This window comes from Bidens hawaiensis, unplaced genomic scaffold (genome assembly GCF_021521415.1).
Source record: "Bidens hawaiensis isolate Kalapana, Puna unplaced genomic scaffold, B.hawaiensis_p1.1 tig00012954_1, whole genome shotgun sequence".
Lineage (NCBI taxonomy): Eukaryota > Viridiplantae > Streptophyta > Magnoliopsida > Asterales > Asteraceae > Bidens > Bidens hawaiensis.
In genome coordinates, this window is record NW_027492082.1 from 315,094 (window position 1) to 341,942 (window position 26,849).

General features: G+C 34.9%; 2 protein-coding genes across 2 annotated transcripts; both read right to left on the reverse strand.

The window, feature by feature from the left end:
• Window positions 1-1,910: 1,910 nt before the first annotated feature.
• LOC143542684 (receptor-like protein EIX2) lies at window positions 1,911-5,553 on the reverse strand. Its single transcript, XM_077035220.1, has 3 exons — window positions 5,541-5,553; window positions 2,669-5,497; window positions 1,911-2,235 (listed from the first exon to the last, which is right to left on the reverse strand). The coding sequence occupies exons 1-3, from the start codon at window positions 5,551-5,553 to the stop codon at window positions 2,207-2,209; spliced, it is 2,871 nt and encodes a 956-aa protein (XP_076891335.1). The 3' UTR covers window positions 1,911-2,206.
• A 7,103-nt stretch (window positions 5,554-12,656) lies between these two features.
• On the reverse strand, window positions 12,657-25,239 carry LOC143542725 (receptor-like protein EIX2). The gene is made up of 3 exons (XM_077035251.1): window positions 23,807-25,239; window positions 22,041-23,746; window positions 12,657-12,889 (listed from the first exon to the last, which is right to left on the reverse strand). The coding sequence occupies exons 1-3, from the start codon at window positions 25,237-25,239 to the stop codon at window positions 12,861-12,863; spliced, it is 3,168 nt and encodes a 1,055-aa protein (XP_076891366.1). The 3' UTR covers window positions 12,657-12,860.
• Window positions 25,240-26,849: the final 1,610 nt, after the last annotated feature.

Below are 26,849 nucleotides of genomic sequence, written 5' to 3' on the forward strand. Positions count from 1 at the left end.
ACTTTTTCCCGACCCGAATGAACCAATGAGGATGCAAACAAATAGGGTAATTAAAAAGTAAATAGGACACAATAATTTTTAGCGTGGAAAACCTCTCAAGGCGAGAGTAAAAACCACGGGACTACTAGAGCCGCTTCAAATCCACTATCACCAATAATGAGCAATACAAAGTCTTCTCTAGGTAAAACTAGAGGCATACATAAATCAACATGTACTTGGAACAAACAATCTTCAAGTATATGGAATCAAACTACAAAAGAGTAACGAGTAAGAGGTATCACCAACGAGAGAATAAATCGATCTCTGGCACGTCTCTTGTCTTCACAAAACACCAAAACCTTGGAGCAACAAAATCTTCTTTGCTTGCTGTGTCGAAAGAAGAAAAATAAACCCACGATATATGTTTGTATTTTCGGCAGAAGAGGCAACCAAAAACAATCACCACACAAAACCCTTTTTATATTTTTGATTGTTCTTGTCGTCCAAGTAACACAACCCACACCACACATGGGCCCAAAAACCAAGAACCCAATTTTGGGTTTTGTGTGCATGCCGTGAACAAAGATATGTATAATATATTTTTTTTCTTTTCTTTTATTATTACTAAATAATAACTAATAGTATTAACCCATGAAGAGTAAGATTGTTGTCGGTTTTTCTCATGGGCAAAAATAACCCAACATAACCTACACTAGGAAATGTGGTCCAAAACCAACTGGGGATGGTGTCTGAAGTGTTTGTGTTGGATACATCCAACATTTCTAGGTCTGTTTGCGACTGAATCCAGGAAGGAAACTGAGGGCCTAAACTGCAAGAACGTGCACTCAATATTTGCAGTTTGAAAGGTGGAATCCAGTGGTTAACATTTAGCTTAAACACCAGCTTGTTATCCCTAATTACGATAATTTCTAAGGCGGTTAGGTTGGCAAAGTGTTTTTCGGTCATAATACCTGTTAATGAATTATGATGAAGACTTAAAATAGTAAGTTGACTCAGTTGTCCAATACTTTCAGGAAGACTTCCATTCAACAGTGATAAACTTAAAAGAGCCAGAGTCTCCAATGATGATAAGCCACCAATCGAATCTGGGATTGAACCTGAGAGTTGATTTTCTCTAATCTCTAATCTCTTCAATAGTGATAAACTTACTACGGAATCCGGAATGATCCCTGTAAGTTGATTTTGAGAAAGATCGATCAGGCTCAGGCTTTTCAATTTTCCTAGTCTTTCTGGTAGTTTACCAATCAGATAGTTATCATGAAAAGATAATACTTCCAGTTTAGGTGACTCACATGCACAAAATCTTTCAAGAAGCTCCGTCACATAACACGAAATTTTGTTAAATCCTAGCTTCAGGGTAGTGATGCTGCAAGGATTACTCAGTGATTTAGGTAATGTTCTCCCATTGGATTTTATTAACTTTCTTCTACTATGGTATCGTGCTTTTATAATGTATATATATTAAACCAATCCAATAACAAATACAACTTGAACTTACAATTCATTTTTATCGCCTAGTTCTCTTTATTAGTTTCATTTTCAGACCAAAACTCTTATCTCGAAACGAACATTGGCCCTTATTCTGCCACTAAGTATTGTTAACTTTTTAGTCGGCGTTGAATTTACCATCCATATTCCAAAATCTCCAATTTTCTCGGATCTTGAATATCTTTTAGCCTTTTACCGATGGCCAACATTATTTTCCACGCCAACCAAAACCCAATACAAAGCGTGATCACTATCTAGTTACAACTGTATGATCTTTGACTCAACGGTTGATTTTAATGATTTATTATTTTTCTATAGTTTTTTTTAATTACACCTGCAATTATTCAACCAATCCAGCTGGTGATTTTAACTATCTTACTTTGATAACACTCCAATTTTAATCATATCTAGGAAGGTAAAAGTTGGAAATAAATTTTTTAAGAGTTGGAGTATGGGCAAGTTTGCTGATGTTTAAACTAAAACTTTCATCTTTTTATACTTCGATGCAATTATATATAACAGCATATCCATATTTTGGAGTGAAGAAAGTTACTAGCTTTCGGTTGATCTCATAATAAAATTCATTTTATTACATCTTAGAGCCTAAAGAAAGAGATAATAATCATTACAAACATACAATTGTGAGTACTAGTTTTACATTGATAGACAGTTTATTTCCAAAATTGTCTCTTGGAGCAAGTCCTAGTGATGTTTCCTCTTATCCGGACCTAAACCTCTTTTTGAGACCTGCGAGCCAATGTATTTTTTGTACAGTAAATGTTAACAGAAATAACGGGGATAAAATATCAAATACATATACACATACACACAAAAAATACGTTTAGAATTCAGATGGCTGCATAACAGCTTTTTTTGTTGCTAATTATATGATCACAAAAATCAGTTTGTGCATCATTCAAGTGTGAGGTGGGAAAAAGATGGTTTGAGGGTTACCTGATTTTGCAAATAGATTACTAGAATCCATGGTTATATATTGTCAATACTTTTACATCAATTTCTAGAATACAATAAAATGTTTTCAAAAGTTTCTTCTAAATATTCATAAGAAAAGGTGCTTGGGCTTTATTTTCAAATCTCAATTTTACCATCAAACAGACATTTAGCTCGTACCAGTAAACAAATAATATAATAGAAAAATATAATCAAGGTCAAGACTTACCGAGGAATAGGAGAATGATGAAATCTTGAAGATTGAACCAGAAATCTTCAAGAAAATTATAATATGCAATTCTCCATCTTCTGCTTAAAAACAACGGGGCAAGTATGATCCCAAAACCACCAGCCAATCCAACAAGTGCAAATATCACTAGGATCCAATCAATGTGATTAGATTCATCATGTCCGTCGGTAGTCACCTGGGGATTGCCATTATTTAGTAAACATGCTGGAAGAGGATCCCCGCAAAGCGCATTTTCGGTGAAACTGGACTCGCTGAATGTTTGAAGCTGAGGGCCTGTTGGGATTCTTCCTACAAGATTGTTGTATGACACGTTTAACCAATTCAGAGCAGTTAAGTGTGACAGGGTCAAAGGTATATTTCCATTAAGATGGTTCATTGACAAATCTAACGACTCAAGCTTTCCAATTTGATTGAACAAATTGGGAATTGTTCCTGTTAAATCATTGTGTGACAGATTCAGGAACCGTAAGCCCAAAAGTCTGACAAGTTCATCAGGTATCGACCCCGAAAACTTGTTACTAGAAAGGTCTAATGTTGTAACTTGATATAGTATGGTGCTATATGTATAAGTATTTCCCTTTGTCACCAACGATGCAGTAACTATTGAAGTTCGGTACTGAAAAATCAGACATGCGGTCTCATTTCCTGACATGACAGAAAAGTTTGTAAAGCAAGTCGGCAGGTTCACAGAAAGATCATTATGAGCAAGATCCAAGATCTGAAGAGAACTGAGATGACATATTTCATCTGGGATTTTGCCTTCAAGTTTGTTAGAACGGAGACTTAGAACTCTCAGACTCGTATTATTTCTCCCTATTGATGATGGTATTTTTCCCATCAATTCATTTTCTGCAAGTTTGATGACTACTAGGCTGGTGGAATTCAGTAACCATGGCGGTAACTTGCCAGATAGCCTGTTATCATCCATTTTCAGTGATCGTAAGGAAGAAATATTTCCTAGAGATGATGGGATTATTCCGGTAAATTGGTTTTTGTCTAGGTTCAGAATTTTAAGATAACGAAAGTTCATCCAACAATCTGAGATAACACCTGACATGTTATTGTTTGCTAGATTAAGAAATTCTAACTGTCGCGGATTTTGAATGCTAGAACACAAGAACTGTTCTAGAGATCCTGAGATTTTATTGTTAGAAAGATCCAGGATACTTGTTGTGCTGAAATTACCAGGTAGCACACCACGTAAACGGTTGTTACTTAGATCTAGTATTGCTCCAGGTGCAAAAGACATAACATCTCCCAACTTTCCTTGAATGTTGTTGTGGGATATGTTCAGGTAATCTACATAAGGGAATGTAGTCCAAAACCAATTGGGGATAGTGTCTGATATGTTTGCATTGCATACATCTAAAGACGTTAAGTCTGTTTGGGACTGAATCCATACAGGAAACTGAGGGCCTGAACCGCAAGAACCTGCACTCAACACTTTGAGTTTGAAAGGCGGAATCCAGTTAACATTTAGCTTAAAAACCAACTTGTTCTCCTTAACCCACAAATGCTTCAACGATGTTAGATTTGCAAAGTGGTTTTCGGTCAGAATACCTGTTAATGAATTATAATGTAGAACGAGATACCTTAGGTTACCGAGTCGTCCAATACTTTCAGGAATAGTCCCTGTTAAGTTATTGTTACCAAGACTAATCTGAATCAGATTTTTTAATTTTCCTAGTCTTTCTGGCAGTTGACCAATCAAATTATTATATTGAAGAGATAAAAATTCCAATTTAGGTGACTCACATTCACAAAATTTTTCAAGAAGCTCGGAGACATTACCCGAAAAGTTGTTATATCTCAGATAAAGGTTGGTGATGTTACAAAGATTACTTAATGACTTAGGTATCTCCTCAGAAATCCTATTGTAAGATAAGTCAACATATTCAATCAAAGACAAGTTCTGTAGGTTGGCTAGAATCGGTGAAGAAATATTACACAAACTAACATCAAGCTGTCGAAGATCACTTAGGCTAGACAATCCATTCAGTAAGGACGAAGAATTCACAAAAGTGTTTGTTGAAAGAAAAAGAGTACTTAACGAAGGCATGCTACGGAAACTACCATGAGTTCCGGGAAGTACACCATTAATTTGGCAATCAGTAAGATCTAAAAAAGCTAAATTATGTAGGCTGAAAATCCACCCAGGCAACATACTGTCAAAGTGATTATACGAAAGATCTAGGGAAATAAGGGATGTGAAACTAACTGTTGTTGGATTACTAGGTAAACGTTTTAACCTACACGAAGGGAGATGTAGTTCTAGCAAAGAAGTGAGGTTGCTGATTACCTTAAACCAATCTGAAGCGAAGGCGAGGTCGATGCCACCCATATCCAGTTGTTGAAGCACTTTAAGATTCCTTAGCCATGCTAAGCTTTTTGAATAAAGACTACATGAGTATGAGAGATCAAGGACACACAATGTTGATAGGTTTCCAAGTTGATGGAGAATTTCCCCACCGAATCCCGAATATGAGAGATTAAGATATATAAGATTTTGGAAGGAACCGAAGAATGCTGGAATCGAGCTGTCACTAAAATTGTTGTAGCTCAAGTCGAGGTATCTGAGTTGTAACAATTCGATCACTGAAGAACTTATGGTTCCTCCTAACCTTTGATCATAGTAAGGCCCACGAAGGTGAATCTCCTGTACGTGACCCGTGACATTGTCGCAGACGACACCAGACCAAGTGCAACAGTCTTTGCCTACCCACGAAGATAGACGGTTTGCATGGTCTGTGAGATTGCTCTTGAGATCGATAAGAGCTAATCTTTCGGTGGGTAGGCATAGAACATGATCTGAGTTTTGATCACAAAAGCAGATGTTGCAAAGTGAAGAAACCAAGAGAACCCATAGGCAAGATGAGAAGAAACATACAGGAAGAAGTGTAAGAGTGATAAGATATTATATATGTGTGGAAATTAGGGTGATGAGATATATGTGGTATTTGATTTTATTTTTTTTATTAGAAAACCATTTCCCTTTTGTCAGTAGACTTGAAGACTTTTAACAAAAATACATTGCTTAAAGATTATAAATACAAAAAAATATATATGAAAATAATGCTTTGTCCAAATTAAAGAAATGGCAAATAAACTTTTTTCATCAGTTATTTTAAAATGAAAAAAGTCTAAACTTATTTCCTGTTAATTTAACTCTCACACTAAGTAACTTGTGATGATTGGTATGATCTTATTAGGCAAAATCGAAAGACATTCTTATTATCTAACAAGTTTCTCAATTAAATACTTGAAGAAGAGGAGTTAATAAACACTCCTATAATAATTATTTAAATTCCCCTGATTTAAATCTATGTATAGAAAACGTCAGTAACTAAAACAACTTTTCGGGTAATGTCTCCGAGCTTCTTAAATATATGTATAAACACTCCTATAATAATTATCTAACAAGTGCTATATACATTTTAATGAATTATAAACGTCACTAATCTAACATTATTAATATAGAATATCACATTGTTGTTTTAGTTTAAAGAATCCAACATAGAAAGACAAACAGAGAAAAATAACAATTTAAAACATATTTCTAACTTATACCAGAAAACAAAAAAGACGTATTAATTAAAACCCCATCATCTAAAAGTCATATGCTGTAAACTATAAAGTGTAAACATGTAGATATTGTAACATAAGTTGTTTGTTATAAAAACTATTTTTATTGAGATTATAAAACATATGAGTACACAACATAAAAAATGCTACAAATATGAATATAACAATGAGATATAAAAATTATAATTTTTAATAAAATATTTAATAAAGCAACAACAAAATCAAAACCTCATGACTTAAACCACCATTTCAATACAAACATCAGTTCAAACATTCATAAATAATTTCCCAAAATCCAAAACAAAATAAAAAAACAAAGGCTCGCAATTTTAAATTATAATAATAATAACAATTATATTCCTTTATTACTCACTAACTGGTGATTATAACAATTTATTTTGAAACCTTCTCCGACTTATGAGTAATGCTTAAAATTAAATTGTTTATTAGGTGAATAATTTATTTATAGAAATTGTATATTTGGCATCCTACGTGGATAACCTAGTTAAATGACATGTGGAAAAGATGTTTTGCTTTAAGGGTTAAGTTATTCTAGGGGGGGAGGGGGGAGGGGGGGGGGGGGGATAATATGGATGAGAAGGATTTGTAGCCATAAAAAAAACCTAAAAAACCTTAAAAGGTTAATTAAAAAAATCATAACTTAAAATTTAATAAAAATTGAAAAATGTTAAAACGCAAAAATGTTTGCACTATCTTCCTAGTTAAAAAAAATCTCAAAAAGACACAATGTTGAGGAAAAAACATTATTGCGTCTTTTTATTTATCATTGTGTTTTGTGTTTATTTTCGTTATTGATTGTGTCTTTTTTCATTGACATTGTGTATTTTTTTGATATTGTGTTATATTTTGTTCGGCATTGTGTTAAATTTTGCGACCTATTGTATCTTTTTTGATTTATCATTGTGTTGTTTTTTCATTTTCGGCATTGCATCTTTTCGTCGGTTTTTTTAACAACATTGACGGGGGAAACATTTTGGTTTTTTATTTTTTTTCTTTTTTTTTTAATTTATATTTTGAGTTATGATTTTTTTGAAATTTTTGTTAAAGGGTTTTTTTTGTATATATGGCCACACATTCTTCCCACACTTCTCACTTTTGTCTCCCTTTGTATTTTAACTTTACCTTTGCTTTAATAGTATAGGTAGATAATCTGAGACGTAAAACACAATAATAAATACATATTACAAAATACCTAGACGTAAAGACACAATGACAGAAAACGAAAAATGATGATCGAAAAGACACAACGATGAACGAAATACACAATTATGTAATTTTTGTTATAATTTTTATCTATGAGTATCAATTCAAAAACACAATGATCGAAACCTATTACACAAATGCATAGAAAACCCAATTGAAAAGACCAACCAATAGCACAACGTATAAAAACCCACAAAATATTTTATTTTATTTTTATATAGCTATATGATACTCATACTAAATATAAAAAAAAATCTTTTAAAATGATGAGAGAATTGATATGTTTTTTTCATGTGAAGTAAGAAAGTCAACAAACGTATATGATATTCCATTTATTTTATGTAATTATCATCATTTTTTATTCTCTCAGATTATTCACAACCACTCAAACTAATCAATCTATGGACTAGATTGATTCTCGCACTTCTCATTTTTTTATACACTTAATTTGTATTTTAATAGTTACCTACAAAATAAAATATATTTAAATAAAAGTATATCAAGTGGGATGTCTATTAAAAAGAATAAAATGAGTATTTTATTACGTAACTGGTTTTTTTAATTATTATTAATTATATTTAGTGTTAAAATTTAAAAATAATCTTTAAAAATATTTTTAGCTAAGATAAGTATATTGTAATTTGTAACAATCGACTTGGTTGGTTTATGTGCAAATGAAATGGAAAACTAAAACGTATTAAAAACATATACTTATAAATTTGAGCTAGATAAAATAGAAAACTTTGTATGAAACATAAAAAAAATATGTCAACTTCATATACAATTGAAGAAACGTGGATCGACTCACTGGTAGACAATCTACTTTCCTCGGGTGTGATTATGCTATTTCACCGATGGATCTCTGGGATCTGGATTCTTCCACCTACAAAATGAACAGCACCGTAAACTTACCCCTCAGAAAGGGACAGAGGGGTCCTCGTTGGGGTAACCCTCCGGTGTGAGAATAAGAATTTGTAGGAGAAGATAATAATCTGAGAGTAAGGAAATTGGAGTGTATTGCTTAATATAGCTGAATACTGTGTAATTGGGTGTCCTCTCCTTGTGGAGTTGATGTGGTATTTATAGTGCTAGGGTTTCCAATGATTGGGCTCAGACCCAATTAGGGCCTTTTTGGCCTCCTCCAATTGCTTTGCGCCACGTGTCCTTGAGACACCTGGTGCTTTTTCATTGGTTATAATCACGTGGTAGCACATGGGTTTTGCTGAGTTGTCCACCTTTCATTGGCAGCTGTCAACATCAGCATATTCTTATTCCTTAAAAAGATACCTTCTGGAAGGTTGTCTGACGTGCACAATCAAGGTTGCCCTAATCCTGATTTGGATAAGGACGAGGTTGATTATGTGCATGTGTGATATGCGCTTATCCTGAGGATGCGCGAGGTCTTCTCTTTATTATTACGCGCAGATGTTTCATGCGCAGATGTGATATGCACAAGCATGTGATATGCACCACGCACGGATGCGCCACGCGCAGATGTGATATGCGTGAGCATATGTGATGCGTGAGCATATGTGATGCCTGAGCATGTGATGCATGAGCATATGTGATATGCGTGAGCATATGTGATATGCGTGAGCATATGTTTTGGCTTTGTGCCTTCATAATATCTTGATTTCAAGTCTCTTGTCTATATCTTGTGGGTTGACCCGCCTCGCTCGGTGTTGAGGCGGGTACATACCTCTTCAACAATAGCGATTGTTTTGTTTCTTTATGGTACCATGGTGGCCCCTTCACCACCTTTATTGTAGAACACGTCTTACAAGTAGCAGAAAAGCAAAATACAAGTCTCATCACCACATTCCAAATAATAAATAATGGAGATTGGCCAATTCTTCTTCGCTCATTGTATTTGATCGGATGGTTAAAGTTGATTAAAAAAATCATCATTGAAATGTATACCCATTGACCGTAACTTCACGTATGTTATCATCGTTTATTTTACCCCCTTTCACTTTACATCATTTTATAAAAGTTGTATCTTCCTTTACCTCTCTTTATTTAATGTTGAATTGATTCTTAAATTATTATGTATGTATAGAGAATTTTAAAGCCCGTTAATATTCTAACCAACGTCACATTTAGCGCCCCTTAACACGTGAAGGGAATTGTGTGCCACTAGTTAACCCCTATCAACTTAGCTTTAAGTCCTGGACGATATGGTATACCCCTGAGCCTAAGATGCAAACAATTTGCTATATTCCAACAAACTCAAAATAGATTGCTGCAATATCTTATCTTTGACTGAAGGCCGAACAACATAAAATTACCATAGCATAGTTTGGTCTATATAAAAACCAATTTGCCGGGCTTTGAAGGAAGGCTGGGTGGTCGATGTAGAGGTGCACAAATTGGGTTTTTCTAATACCCGGTTTCGGGTATGGAGGGTTCGGGTATGACTGTGTATTGAAAAATCAGATATTGGCAATGCCCGGGTGGGCTTCGGGTCTTGGTATTGTCTCTAAAATTTATACCTTATGCATAGGGTTCGGTTTATGTATATAACCGAGTATTCTAAAGCCGGGTATTTTAATACCATGTTTCCGGGTATTGAAAAAAACCCTATTTTCCAAATATTTTTCATGTATAGATTGGGTTTTTTTTAAGGATTGCACTTTTTGGGGTACTTTTAGGGTGTTTTTAAGGTATTTTTCGTGTAATTTATGATATAGATCAAACATTTAAAAAACTCAGTTCCAGGTATTGGAAAAACCCGGTTCTGGGTATGGAACCGGCTCTGGTTTTTGGTATTACCGGATACACTATACCATGTAGTACCCTACAGGTAGGGTTGGCCGGTACGGGTTCAGGTAGCAAAAATACGGTTCTGGGTTTTTTGTACAACTCTAGGTTGAAGGCCCGGCCCGATCACCCATGGTATGACCGAATTTATTTTTTTTTATTTTGTAGTTTTTATACTAAAAAATATGTCTTTTTAATATTTAAACTCAATTAATCAACTTAAATTTGAATTGAAACTAGTGGAACCTTAAATTTTAAGCCCAGTCCTATATAAAACTTTTTTTTCACAACCCAATCATAATAAATAAGTTTATTTAAACGTATAAATGTTTAAGTCCAATAAAAAAGAATACTAAAAGCTCATTGTTCAACTTGCAAATAATAACGGCCCATTGGCAAGCCTAAAGCTTATCCCAAGCCCAACAATCTTTTTAAAGCGGTTACCATAGTAAACACAAACCCACTTAGTATCAAACACATATCATTCTCATTTTAGGTTTAGTTCCAGCTACAGGTGCACGCCCTACCCGTTTAACCCAATTTCCTAACTGGTTAGTACCTGATCCAAAGAAAAACCGATTTATACCCGATTCAACCAGCGGATGGAAATCGGTTTTTAGTATTGAGCTAGGAAACCAATTTTTCGGTTTTTTAATTATTTTCTAAACCAATTTTTTTTCCGGATATTTACCGGTTAACCGGTCCGGTAATAACCAAATCTGGTTATACAGGGTAGGGGTTTCTTGACTCAAAACCGGGTAGTACCCAACCCTATTAACCGGTCTAACCGGTTATTTGACCATTAATCTCAAACCAGGTTCAAAATTAATCGGTTAACCGCTTTGTGCGCCTCTGGTTAACAATTCCTACACCACTTTACGTAGATAATATCGGCCCTTTGGATTTTATTAATTTTCAGCTTATATTGTAGCAGCCCAACTAAAATCCATCTCATACCATGCATCTATTTCACACGTGTTTTTTTTACATGATAAGTGGATCTTTGGTAATTTACGATTAATGAAACTTGTGATTTGTAGATTCCTGTTGGGAAGAACAAGTCATGAATCTTTCTTTCTTGTTGCTGGTTATATTCTCTGTTGTGTAAGTTGAATAGGCTCTAATCACCTAACTGGTGTTAAATCTAATCTATAAGATGATTTGAGTTTCCATAGGATTAAAAATGTGATCACGACAGGTGTTGAGGTACTTACTGATGAAACGACAACGCATTCGTCTTTGTGTTTTAAATCTACCGGATGTTGTTGCTTCAATTGGTGTGGAATGCATTCTGAGAAACCTATAAAAACAGTGAGTAAATACTTGTATTTGTGGTGTACTAGTGAGATTTAACGCCATCCAGTTCTTCCCAATAGACTAGTATCCCTTGTTAATTTTGTGGATTTTATTGTTAGGTGTCCCTCAAATTAGGTAGGATACATAGATCATCGTCATCGTCATCGTCATCAAGATGTGTTTTCTCATAAATTATGTTTGTTGCTATGAATTTCACCTTATATATGAATACTACAACTAGTATTTGTTATTTGTGCTTAGTTTTATTTGGAATTGCATGAAATTAAATATGCACCAGGACTCTTAATCCAAGCTTCCTCGTTTGCTTCTATTCTTAACCCATAGGAAAGACTCGTCTTTGACATCATTTATCAACTGTTTATATGCTTTCCAAGTCAACCACAATCACACCGCCAATATAGCATGTATCACCTTACCTTTCTCAATCGATACCTAGCTTGTGTTTTGCAGGTAACTCGAGGATAGATTGTACCGCCAACTCGAGGATAGTCACATGGACCATTTGTATGAGGTTTTATCCACGAAAGGATTGTGGACCTAATTGCCTTCAAGTAGCAGCAATTAACCATTAAGTGAACCATGGTTTCTTGATGATACCTACATAAGCCACGACTCAAGGTGGGTATGGTTGACCCCTTGCATCAGCTGCAACACACGTAGAAAAACGGTCTAGTAACGCTTTCCAATGAAATAGTTTTATTTTCAAAGGGATCCAATTATTTCAACAGCCAAAGTTAACAATAGTGGAAGACAAAGGTACTTTTACCTAGTATCTCCTCAAATGTGAGGCCCTGCCCTCAATCGTACAAAAACTTTTAATTTCAAGTATGGGTAATAGCTTATGAAATAAACCGTTAGGTTTTGGGTTGGTAAACCTATTTATTTTAAAAAACATGGCATCTTTTGAGTAAGCATGACTAACTCGCTTAATAAAAACGTCTTGTTCAGTTTGACTAAAATAAACTAATTAACCCAAAAAATGTTTTTAAAATTGCACTTGCGTAAAGGTTAAAATATTTAATTTGTGTGTTCCGCTCGTCATATATCCACATACATAGCACCACAAACATACCAATAGCATATATCCAGAGTACATAGCATTACAAACATACCAACAGCTTATATCCTGAGTACTTAGCATATATTACAAACATACCAATAGCATATATCTTGAGACTTAGCATTACAAACATACCAATAGCATATATCCCGGGTCCTTAGTTTTACACTTTCAATCAAACTTGATCACCGAAGTATTCCAAGATTAGTTCCTGCAGGAGGGTCCCTCTTATATGGGCCTAGACCTCTTTGTCAGACCTGTGATCAGCAAATGTATCAATTGTTGCAAATTTTATTTGTTGCATACTTGCTAGTCAATTTTTTTTCTTAATACTTCTCTATATTCATAAACGTAACCTATTCGATCTACACATTTGTGTGTAAACAAGTTGATATAAATCTACACATTTTTTCGAAATTGTTTAGGAAGAATGACTTTATCTCAGAGTACAAAACCTGGCTGTGTAAGCCAATTGTTGCATTCATGCATGCCCACACGTTGTGCGGATGCGCATTATTGTGTGTGCTCTATCGTTTAGTTTAAATACTAGTAGGAGTTTATCATGTATATTGACTCATTTTTATACAAAATTCAAGGTTTGTGCGATCTCCCACCAATTTAAAACAAATTCTTACCCAATTTCAAAAAACATAATCATTTTAAACTCAGTCACGTTATGCAAACATATCTCATTCATCTTTGGTCTATGAAGCACTGCTTAACTCGTAGTGAAACTCCCTTTAAAAAAAACCAAACACGTAACCAATAGTTGTATATGAACAATTTGTAAAAAAATTTGAAAACTCTCTTTTTACCAAATTAAATTCAACACTTGAATCACCCCATAATTTTTGAATAAACTCATTATTAAAGCACATAAACATATATACAAACATAACTGAAACCTGGATGCAAAGTTTGTGTATGGTAAGATGTGTGTATGTGTACATGAACGTATCTGTTTGTGCTCATTTGAAAAAACATACGCAAATTGATGTGTGAGCTGTGATCAATCTATACATCTATCATGGGGAAATTAATCTGGTGTAACAGAGAATATTGTTGTGAGCGAATTTTGGGTCGTGTGTGTACATAATCAGATATGTGTTTGGTGAGCAGAGGAGTGTGTTATGGTGTGGGGTGCACAAAAGATGGTTTGACAGTAGTTTCCTTGGGAAAAAATATGACTTTTTTTAGAAAAATGAGATAGTATCTTACCCAACTTTGAAATATCCCTATGTCCTTGGTTTATTTGCATATAGATTACAAGTACATCATGGTTATTATAAGTATACTTAAACAGCGGCCAATTAAAAAAGCATAATAATAATAATAATAATAAAAATAAAATAAAATTCCCACCAGTGTTTTGACAAGTATGGATTGTCAGATAACTGCAACTTGATTTAGATTATCAGTTCCAGTTGAAGTACATGTATTCTTTAGAAAACAAAAAATTACAAAGAATATGAAAAATCTTGAAATAAATAAAGTGATAACAAATATTGTATAAAATTTTAGAAGTAAATAAAAAAGACTTAGATGTTTATTTTTCTTAATCAAATCAACCAAACTAATAAAATAAAAAAATTAAATTGAATACGTGGTTGACTAGTGGACTAGAAATGGTGAATGGTGGATATAAGGATAAACAAAACCCAAAGAAATAGACAGAAGAAAAAGGTTGATCCCATGGTGTTGTAGTTTAAGTTTCGGTTATATATATTTATGATACATAAAAAATAAACTTAATGTGTGATGTACGACACCTGTGGGATCAACTTGGATCTGCCCCTCTATGGAAACGTCAATTTTGAGAATAAAAATAAGTGGTCTTCAAAAGTTAATTCTAAATATATGCAAGACGAGGTGCTTGGGCAAACATAGATACACGTAAACACAAAAAATATATTATAGAAATGTAGAATTATGTCAAGCTTACGTAGGAATAGCAGAAAGCTGAAATCTTGAAGCTTGAACCAGCTTTCTTCAAGAAAACGATAATATGCAATTCTCCATCGTCTGCTTATAAACAAAGGGGCAAGGATGCTCCAGAATCCAACAACCAGTCCAACAAGTGTAACTATCACCAGGATCCAATCCGTGCCATTAGATTCGTCATGTCTGTCGGTAGTGCCTTCACTATCACCATTGTTTTGTAAACACGCTGGAAGAGGATTCCCACAAAGTTTGTTTCCTCTGAAACAGGACTCGTTGAATGTTTGAAGCTGAGGGCCTGTTGGGATTCTTCCTACAAGATTGTTGTAAGATACGTTCAAGTAATCCAAAGCAGTTAACTGTGACAGGCTCAGTGGAATATTTCCTTCAAGATGGTTCATTGACAGATCTAACGATTCAAGCTTTCCAGTTTTATTGAACGAGTTGGGAATTGTTCCCATTAAATCATTGTGTGACAGATTCAGGAATCGTAACCCCAAAAGGCCGACAAGTTCAGCAGGAATTGACCCTGCAAACTTGTTACTAGAAAGGTCTAATGAAGTCACTTGATAAAGAGTGGTGCTGTATGCATAAGTGTTTCCTTTCGTCACCAACGATGCAGTAATTTTATAGTTACCATTGTAGCTATAGAATGCATAAAAATCAAAACTCGGTCCAGAGGGCTCACTTCTAGACATGGCAAAGAAGTTTGTAAAGCATGTCGGTAGGTTCCCAGAAAGATCATTATGAGCAAGATCCAAGATCTGAATAAAGCTAAGATGACAAATATCATCTGGGATTTTACCTTCAAGTTTGTTAGAACGGAGACTTAGAAGTCTCAGACTTGAATTTCTCCCTATTGATGATGGTATTTTCCCCATTAGTTCATTTTGTGCAAGCTCAATGACTACAAGGCTGGTGAAATTCAGTAACCAGGGAGGTAAGTTGCCCGATAGAGTATTATCATCCATTTCCAATGATTGTAAGGAAGAAATATTTCCCAGAGATGGTGGGATTTTACCAGAAAATTGGTTTTTCGCTAAGTTAAGAACGACTAGATCACCAAAATTCATCCAACAATCTGAGGTAAGTACACCTGACATTTTATTGTTTGCAAGATTAAGAAATTGTAACGGCCGTGGTTCTTGGATGCCAGAACATACGAACTGTTCTATGGATCCTGAGATTTTATTTTTAGAAAGATCCAGGATTGCAGCTGTACTAAAATTAACAGGTAGCTTACCGTGTAATTGGTTATTACTTAGATCTAGTATTGCTCCATATACAAGAAAAGTAACTCCTCCCAACTTTCCTTGAATGTTGTTGTTGGATATGTTCAAGTAAATTACACTTGGGAATGTAGTCCAAAACCAATTGGGGATGGTATCTGATATGTTTGCGTTGGAGATATCCAACAATCCTAAGTCTGTTTGCGACTGAATCCATGATTATTGAGGGCCTAAACTGCAAGAACCTAGTCTCAGATCATTGAGTTTGAAAGGTGGAATCCAGTTGTTATTTAGCATAAACACCAACTTGTTATCCCCAACTGACAAACTTTTCAAGGCTTTTAGATTGATAAAGTGGTTTTCGGTCAAAATTCCTGTTAACGAATTGTGATCAAGACTTAGATCGTCTAGATTATTGAGTTGTCCAATACTTTCAGGAAGACTTCGATTCAAGTCGTTGTTCGAAAGATCCAGTGAATTCAACGATGATAAGCCACCAATCTTATCTGGGATCGAACCTGAGAATTTATTGTTACTGAACCATAATACTTGCAATAGTGACAAACTTCCTATAGAATCCGGAATGGTCCCTGTTAATTGATTGTAAGTAAGATCAATCAGAGACAAATTTTTCAAATTTCCTAGTCTTTCAGGTAGAATACCCGTTAGTAAATTGCTAGCAAGTCGTAAAGAGGATAGTTTGCTGAGTTGTCCAATACTTTCAGGAATGGTCCCAGTTAAGTTATTGTGAGCAAGATCAATTGTGGCTAGATTTTTCAGTTTTTCTAGTCTTTCTAGTAGTTGACCAATCAGATAATTATCACCAAAATCTAATGACTCCAGTTTAGGTGATTCGCATTCACAAAATCTTTCAAGAAGCCCCGACACATTACCAGAAATTTTGTTCTGTTGTAGATTAAGGGTAGTGATGTTGCAAAGATTACTTAATGACTTAGGTATCTCCTCAGCAATCCTATTGTAAGATAAGTCAACATATTCAATGAAAGGCAAGCTCTGTAGGTTGGCTAGAATCGGTGAAGAAATACTACACAAACTAACATCAAGCTGTCGAAGATTACTTAGGCTAGACAATCCATTCAGTAAGGACGAAGAATTCACAAAAGTGTTTGTTGAAAGAAAAAGAGTACTTAACAAAGGCATGCTACGGAAACCACCATGAGTTACGGGAAGTACACCATTAATTTGGCAATCAGTAAGATCTAAAAAAGCTAAATTACGGAGGCTGAAAATCCACCCAGGAAACATATTGTAAAGGTCATTTTGGGAAAGATCTAGGGCGATAAGGGACGTAAAACTAACTGTTGTTGGATTACTAGGTAACCAATTTAACATACAACCATAAAAATTAAGCTTTAGTAGAGAAGTGAGATTGCTGACTGCCAAAAACCAATCTGAAGCTTCTTCGAGGTTGATGTAAGCCATATCCAGGTGTTGCAATCCTTTAAGATTCTTTAACCATGCTAAGCTTTTAGATTGTCCATCAATATTCCACTGAAGATCTAGGACATGCAATGTTGATAGATTTCCAAGTTGGTGAGGAATTTCCCCACTGAATCCCGAAGATGAGAGGTTAAGATATATAAGATTTTGGAAAGAACCAATGAATTCTGGAATCGAGCTGAGTCCAAAATTGTTGCAGCTCAAGTCGAGGTATCTGAGCTGTACCAGTTTGATCAATGATGGACTTATGGTTCCTCCTAATCTGCCAAGATCAGGTCCACCAAGGTGAATCTCGTGTACGTGACCGGTGAAATTGTTGCAGACCACACCGGACCAACTGCAACAGTCTTTGCCTACCCAAGAAGATAGACGGTTTGCATGGTCTGTGAGATTGTTCTTGAGATCAATAAGAGCCAATCTTTCTGTGGGTATGCATAGAACAGGATCGGAGCTTTGATTACAAATACAGATGCTGGAAAGTGACGAAACCAAGAGAAACCATAGGCAAGATGAGGGAAAAGATAAAGTAAGAAGTGTGAGAGTCTTCATTGTACTACAGATGACTAATGTGCAGTGAGATTCAGTTTCATTTTCTCTTTCATATAGCTAGGAATGATATATGTGGTCCTTTTTTTTCTTTTTTTTTTGAGAATACCCTTAGGGAACTTTTGTGGTTCTTCAAATACTTCATCACAAAACGTAGTTTGCAGTAGTTTTAGGAGTTCTTCAAAAATCTTATTATCATATTTGTTAAATGTTTGTATTTTATCTCTTACAGCTAAACATAATGTTGCTGATATATATAATGACATTGTTCAAGCACTGTAATCTCGTTCAGATTTTATAATCATAATATTTGCAGCATTGTTGTTTGCAGCCATTAGTTCTTAATGTTTTATAAATCGCTAATAAATGTACTTCTATTAATTATATATAAAATCTATCTATTTTGTAATAACCATACATAATAATATAGAAGAATCGTAATAAACAAAATAATAATGCATGCGAAACTATTTCATAGTGTAATGTGATTCATTAAGGGATTATTATTTTTGTCTCCTTCTCAAAAGATCTTAGCCTATACTTTTCCTACTATTTATAAAATTGTTAGCATATGTTTTACATACGTATACAAAGTAAGATCAACAGCTAGAAAATACTTTGTACACTAAATTTGCATGTACGTGTATGTATGTTATGTTGCATTTAATTTGCAACATGTTTACAGTAAATGTTTGAAAAGAAAATTTTCGCCATTGAAATGGTCAAAGTTGTAGAGGACCCTGTGCAGGGGCCGTAATAATGAATTCACCTACACCTACAACTTTCTTAATAATGACCCAATTGAAGACACAAATAATGAATTCACCCACACCTATAACTTTCTTCAAATTAGAGTTTTACTTCAAACATGTGTAGATACAACCTATTTGGTACTTTTCTCATCCAATGAGCCTAAAAAAATATTGATTCCGGTCCAACAGTAAAAACCAATGTCAATCGATCCATATATTTGTGGCCCAAAAGCCTTTCCTAGATTAATTAGCAACATTTAGTCTGGGCCAATTAATTGCATGACCGTACCAGATTTCAACCCAGTAGTGACTCTAGTCTGATTAACACAGGCTTAATAAAGTTTGTTACAACTAACTAACTGCAGTAATGATCATAACAATCTTGGTCGGCCCACCCTTCAATGTCCAAGCACAATTTCACAGATTTTGGAAGTGCTTTTGCGTTGTAATGTTTGTTTGTAATTTAACACGACTGAATAAATCTATGAAGATTTTTGTGATTTCTGGCTGAATTGAACGAAGTTTGACCTTTCGACATTGTTTTGAAATTACGCACGCCAACTGATATTTGGATTTTTAATCAATCCACTTGTTATAAGAAATTAAGAATTGAAGTTTGGGTTTGTTTTGTTTTGCTTTGCTTTACAGGGTGTTCAAACTTTCATCCTTAAGAAATTGTCAGTTAATAGGTTTTTTTATGACAGAAAGGGTAAGGTTTGAAGATGCACACCAACTGGTCGACGAAATGCCTCAACCAAAATGGCATCTATTTCACACGTGTTTTTTTTACATGATAAGTGGATCTTTGGTAATTTACGATTAATGAAACTTGTGATTTGTAGATTCATGAATCTTTCTTTAGTGCTTGTGGTTATGTTCTCTGTTGTATAAATTGAATAGGCACTAATCATCTAATTAGTGTTCTATAAGATGATTTGAGTTTTCATAGGATTACAAATGCATTCAGGACAGGTGTTGAGGCACTTACTGCTACCACAAACAATACATTCATCTTTGGGTTTTTAATCTACCGAATGATGTTGCTTCAATTGGTGTGGAATGGATTCTGTGAAACCTATAAAACAGTGAGTAAACACTTGTACTTGTGTACTTGTTAGATTTAATGTCATCCAGTTCTTCCCATAAAAACTACTCCAGTATTTGTTATTTATGCTTGGTTTTATTTGGAATCACATGAAATTAAATATACACCAAGACTCTTAGGGCGCGTTCATTTCATGAAATTTTTTAAAAAAAATTTAGAATTGGAATGGAATTGAATGTTTGAAAATCCCAACCAAACTCCACACCTTGGATTTTAAATGGCTTACTGACAATACCAGCTCATTCCAACTGTTAATCCAACTTCTCAACTTGCATATAGAATTGGCCCATTGGCAAGCCTAAAGCAAATCCTAGTTATTCCAAGCCCAACAGTCCTTTGGAAAATGTCACTATAGTAAACCCAGGCCCACTTTGTACTCAACAGTCAACACTCAACACATCCCATTTTCATTTTGAGCTCAGTTACAGCACAACAGTTTCTACGTCACTTAACCTAGGTAGTATTGACCAATGTTTTCATTACCGGATCAGACAACGAACCGAACATGCAACCGTGAACCTGTTCAATCGGTCGGACCGACCGAACAACTTTTGTCCCAAAAATGATGGTTAAGGCTGAAAAAAAAGTTTTTCCCAAAAAAAATGACGGTTAACCTGTCCGGTTTTCCGGTCGGACCGGTCAGTTTTCTGGAGCCGAACAATCTGCATAGAACCGGACCGGTCAATAAACTAAATCCCGGTCAGACCGGTCCAACCGGGTGGTCCGGTCTGGTATTGGTATTGGCACGTTGGATTTTAGCAAGGGGCTCACATGGGTGCCTATGTGGCGTTCGAGAGACCGTTGGAAAACCACGTCAACCCCAACCCGGTCAGTAATGACCACCCTCACACGGATCATTTGCACGTTAACCAATCATATGTTTTGTTTTTTTCCTTTTCCTTTTCATTTCTTTTTGTTATTTAATAAATTTAAATAAAAGGGAATGATGAAGAATTGTATATAACATGAGTTAAATGGTTGGATCGAATGATGGAGAAAAAGCTAAGGTGACACAAACGTAACAATTGATGGATAACGAGAGAATTGGTATATAACACACATCCTTACAAATCAATTTTTATGGATCTCTTTTTAAATATCATTCTCAGACCAATACTCTCTCGAAACAAACATTGCCCTTACTCTGCCATTAACTATAGTTGACTTTTTGGTCAACTTTGAATGTACCATCCAAAATCTCCAATTCTCTCAGACCAATACTCTCTCGAAACGAACACTGGCCCTTATTCCACTCCAACCAAAACCCATTCCAAAGCATGATCCCAGTACAGTTATAATTCTGTATAATCTTTGGCCCAATAGTTGGCTTTGTGGAATTTTTATTTTTAACATGAATTGAAAACATCTATTGACTTTTACATCTGATTAAAAAAGGAAAGTTAATGTCTAATAATAAATGGGTAAGGGTGGATTATGGGCAAGTTTACTGATGATTAAAACTAAAACTTTCACATCAAAATCTTTTATTCAGCATATATCCGTATTTCACTATTTTCAAGTGAAGAAAGTTACTATATATAAGGTTGGTATCATGATATATTTTTATTACATCTTACATCCAAATGAAACGGATAATAAACAGTACAAACATACAATAGATTAGAGAGTACTTAGTTTTACACTTTCAATCAAACTTGATCACAAATTTTATTTCCAAGATTGTTACTGGAGTAGCACGTTGTAGTGATGTTTCCTCTTATATGGCCCTAAACCTCTTCGTGACACCTACGGACCAGTTTAACAATCATAGAGCACATGTTAACACAATTAACTGAAACAAAATATGAAGTTCATATTCTCTGAGAAATACATAGTTCATATTGTTGCACTGAAATCCATACAACTTTTTTTTTGTTTAAGATATAATTTTTTTTAAATAAAAGAATACAAATAAAATAGCAATTCTTGAAATAAATAAAGTGATAAATAATATAGAGTAAAAAAGAAAAAAGAAAAACTTCATTTTTTTAAAGTTAAATCTATCAAACTGATATATACAACTCAATAAATAAATTCAAAACATGGTATAGTGGACTAAATATGGTACTTAAGAATGAATATAAGGGTAACATTGTCATTTTAAACAAAACACGTAAATTTTTCTGAGGGTGGGGCTATTAAAAAAGATTGAGTATCGTTCAATTAAGTTCTGGTTCCTCCCATAGAACCCTACTTAAACGTCAATCTTGCATATACAAATAAGTGTTTAAAAGTTTCTTCTAGCTATTAATAAGAAGAGGTGCTTGGGTTTAATTTCGAAGTCTTCTATGAGACGCAAACAGACATATACTCGTACTTTTAAATAAATAGAATGTACTAGCGTAATAGAAAAGGTAAAATTCAGGTCAAGACTTACGGAGGAATAGGAGAAAGATGAAATCTTGAAGCTTGAACCAGATTTCTTCAAGAAAACGATAATATGCAATTCGCCATTGTCTGCTTAAAAATAACGAGGCCATGATGCTCCAGAAACCAACAACGAATCCAACAAGTGTAAGTATCACCAGGATCCAATCTCTGCCATATGCTTTATCATTAGCAGATCCTTTGGTATCTCCATTATTTTGAAAGCATGCTGGAAGAGGATACCCACAAAGTGCGTTTCCAGTGAAACTCAACTCACCAAATGTTTGAAATTGAGGCCCTGTTGGGATTCCGCCTACAAGCTTGTTGTAAGATAAGTTCAGCCAGTTCAAAGCGGTTAATTGTGACATGCTCAAAGGAATGTTTCCATTAAGATGGTTCATTGACAGATCTAACGCTTCCAACTTTCCAGTGTGACTGAACGAGTTGGGAATTGTTCCTGTTAATTCATTGTCTGACAGATTCAGGAAACGCAAGCCCAACAGTTCGACAAGTTCATCCGGAATTGACCCTGAAAACCTGTTACTAGAAAGGTCTAATGAAGTCACTTGATAAAGTATGGTGCTATACGTATAAGTATATCCCTTTGTCACCAACGGCACAGCAAACATTGTATAATACAGTTCAATCAGATTTGAGGCCTCACTTCGGCCTGACATGACAGAAAAGTTTGTAAAGCATATCGGTAGGTTCCCAGAAAGATCATTATGAGAAAGATCCAAGATTTGAAGAGACCTGAGATGACAAATTTCTTCCGGGATTTTACCTTCAAAGTGGTTAGAACGAAGGCTTAGAACTCTCATACTTGTATTATTTCCCCCTATTGATGGTGGTATTTTTCGCATTAGTTCGTTTCTAGCAAGCTTGATGGCTACCAGGCTGGTGGAATTCAGTAGCCATAGAGGTAAGTTACCGGATAGCCTGTTATCATCCAAATCCAACAATAATAAAGAAATATTTCCTAGAGATGGTGGGATTATACCAGAAAATTGGTTTTTTTCTAGGTTCAGAATGATAAGAGATTTGTAATTCATCCAACAATCTGAGATTACACCTGACATGTTATTGTTTGCTAGAAGAAGAAATTGTAATGGTTGTGGTTCTTGAATGCCAAAACACAAGAACTGTTCTAGAGATCCTGAAAGATTATTGTTAGAGAGATCCAGGAAATGCATTGTACTGAAATTACCAGGCAACGTACCGTGTAAAACGTTGTTACTAAGATCCAATACTGCAAGAGGTGCAAATGAAATAACATCTCCCAATTTTCCTTGAATAATGTTGTTAGATATGTTCAAGTTAACTACACTAGGGAATGAAGTCCAAAACCAATCAGGGATGGTGTCGGATATGTTTGCGTTGGCTATATTAATCCTTGTCAAGTCTTTCTGCGATTGAATCCATGAAGGAAATTGAGGACCTAAACTGCAAGAATCTGCTCTCAACTCTTTGAGTTTGAAAGGTGGAATCCAGTTGTTAACACTTAGCTTAAACGCCAACTTGTTCTCCCCAACCCGTAAATATTTCAAGGCTGTTAGATTGGCAAAGTGGTTTTCGGTCAAAATACCTGTTAATGAATTATGAAGAAGACTTAGATGATACAGTTTACTGAGTCCACCAATACATTCAGGAAGACTTCCTCTTAACTTGTTGTAAGAAAGATCCAGATACTCCAACCATGATAAGCCACCAATTGTACTTAAAGTATTTGTAATGGTCCCATTCAACAAATTGTACGAAAGATCAAGATGAACCAACCTTGATAAGCCACCAATCGTATCTGGAAGCGAGCCGGAGAGTTTATTTGTATTAATATCTAGTATCTGCAACATCGACAAACTTCCTAAAGAATCTGGAATAGTCCCTGTTAAGTTATTGTTACCAAGATCAATCTTGATGAGATTTTTCAGTTTTCCTATTCTTTGTGGTAGTTGACCAATTAGATAATTACCACTAAAATCTAATGCTTCCAGTTTAAGTGACTCGCATTCACAAAATCTTTCAAGAAGCTCCGACACATTTCCAAAAAAATTGTTACCTCCCAGATAAAGTGTAGTAATGTTGCAAAGATTACTTAATGATTTAGGTATCTCCTCAACAATCTCATTGTAAGATAAGTCAACATGTTCAATCAAAGACAAGTTCTGTAGAATCGGTGAAGAAAGTTTACAGCCACGAACCTCAAGCCGACGAAGATTACTTAGGCTAGACAATTGGAAGGACGGAGAATTCACGAAACTGTTATCTGAAACACAAAGAGTCCTTAAAGAAGGCAGGCTATAGAAACCACCAGGAGTTCCAGGAAGTACACCACTAAAATAGCAACCAGTCAGATCTAATAACACTAAATTATGTAGGCTGAAAATCCACGCGGGCAACATACTGTCAAAGTAGTTTCTCGAAAGATCTAGGACAATAAGGGAAGTAAATCTAACTGTAGTTGGATTACTAGGTGACTGATCTAACCCACATGCAGAAAAGCGAAGCTCTAGCAAAGAAGTGATGTTGCTGACTACTGGAAACCAGTCTGAAGCGTTTGCGAGATTGATGCCACCCAAATTCATGTGTTCCAACCCTTTAAGATTATTTAGCCATGTTAAGCTTTTAGAATGAAGATGACCAGAATGAATACTATGTTGAAGATCCAGGACACGCAATGTTGAAATATTTCCGAGTCGGTGAGGAATTTCCCCACCGAAGTGAGAGTATGAGAGGTTAAGATATATAAGATTTTGGAAAGAACCGATGAATGCTGGTATCAAACTGTACCCAAAATCATTCAAGCTCAAGTCGAGGTATCTGAGCTGTAACAGCTTAATCACTGATGGACTTATGGTTCCTCCCAACATTTGTTTACTTGCTTCTTCATCTTCATCATAGGTGTCATAAGGTCCATTAAAAATATTTAAGTCAAGTCCACGAAGGTGAATCTCATGGACGTGACCCGTGACATTGTCGCAGACGACACCGGACCAACTGCAACAGTGTTTGCCTACCCAAGAAGAAAGACGGTTTGTCTCGTCGGTGAGATTGTTCTTGAGATCAATAAGTGCCAATCGCTCGGTAGGTATACATAGTATAGGATCTGAGCTTTGATCACCAACACAAATGGTGCAAAGTGACAAAGCTAAGAGTAACACAGATAGGCAAGACGAGGTAAAGCATAAAGGAAGAAGTGTCATGGCCTTCATTGTTGTGATGATGAATGCAAAGAGGTTTGAGTCTTATTAGCAATTAATTAGGGGGAAAGTCCGGGCCCAGGAATTTGTTCAGAGAAGGGGAAAATAAGGAAATTTGTTTAATATTATTATTAAAGACTAAAAATCGTTCAGAGAAGGGGAAAATAAGGAAATTTGTTTAATATTATTATTAAAGACTAAAAATCTTTCCACGAGACACAAGTCTTCTAGAGGAGACACAAGTCTTTTTACGAGGCCCCACCTAGAACTAAAGAAACTTAAAATATAAAAATTATATAATTATTATTATTATTTGTCTTCTTTTATCATATTTTTATTATTATTTGTAGATTAATAGTTAAATATTTGTTCCTTCTAACTTTCTTTAACCACTCCATTGTTTATGATTTGTTCAGAAAAGTAAAGACGATGCTGTTAACCGTCTAATTTTACACGTCAAACTAGTCAAAGCTACGTAGTTTTAATTAAAATCCTTTAATTCCATTAAAATCACTTCCATATATGAAAGATTCTTAAAATCACATCCCTCCAACGGTGTTCCTTCTCTTTACCAATACGCAAAGTTACTTCTATTATCTCTGGCCTCTTTCATGCTCGATCATATTATTTCCAGAAGTACATAACAAATAAAATTCTTTCTACTGCTCCATTTGAAAGACTTTCGGTCAATGAAAACTTGGTTAATGTAAAGTTATTGCCAATTAAGTCATATTTCTCAGCGGGGATAAAGTCTAATGTTATTAATATAAAATTGATATTCTATTGTCGTTCATTTGAATTCAAGCACCCACAAAATTCGTAAATAGCAATAAACAAATCATCATAATTAGGGATGCCCGGGATGGAGATTTTTGTTTCTTACTTCCAATTTTACAACAATTTACCCCATTGTTACACTCACATTCAAGATCGATATGATCATAGTTGCATAGATTTTTTGTTTTATGTGAAATTTAAAGTCGTCTGGAAGTGGTTATAATAGTTTATAAGATCATCAGTGACTAAAGTTTCATAAAAACTCGTTTTCATGCTAATATAAACCGTAATCAATATATTCACCATCTTAAATAAGTATTACATTTGAAAAGAGAGAGATGAAAATGTGAGGGCTACAGTACCCTATGAAGCACAAGCCAGAACGCCACTGAAACGTTTCCCTAACGATTCCGATAAATGGGGACGGGCATAAACGTCTGCGGGCCTTTGGGGACGGATCCAACACAACATCAGTGATATAGCTGAAGCAAGGATTGGAGAAGAAGATGTATTGCACGGTCTTCCAGGTCTTTAAATCATTTATATTTTATTCAGAAATATAAAATATTAATAATAATAATATACTGGGTTATTACCCGTGTACGACACCGAACACATGTAATTTAAAACCACAACATATGCTATATGTTGCCCACACTTGATCTTTACACAACTTGATCGATTAAGAAAACAAAGATGAAACAGAATTGAATCAACAAGACTTTATTGATAAACTGATAATACAACGTATAACAATTCTGAATGATTTTGACTTTGCCTATTGACCCCTATTTATACACAACTAGAGCCAATCCTGATCTGACATGTGTATATGGAAGTTATAA

Bases quoted from the DNA above. Each gene is read 5' to 3' on its own strand.
- LOC143542725 (XM_077035251.1), bottom strand. From the start codon at position 25,239: ATGAAGGCCATGACACTTCTTCCTTTATGCTTTACCTCGTCTTGCCTA. The intron at 23,747-23,806 runs GTTGGTTCATCT...AAATACTTTAAG, and splicing joins ACGATTGGTGGCTTATCAAG to TACAATTGGTGGCTTATCAT. The intron at 12,890-22,040 runs GTAAGTCTTGAC...TGCTGATCACAG, and splicing joins CATCTTTCTCCTATTCCTCC to GTCTGACAAAGAGGTCTAGG.
- LOC143542684 (XM_077035220.1), bottom strand. The intron at 2,236-2,668 runs GTAAGTCTTGAC...ATTGGCTCGCAG, and splicing joins CATCATTCTCCTATTCCTCG to GTCTCAAAAAGAGGTTTAGG.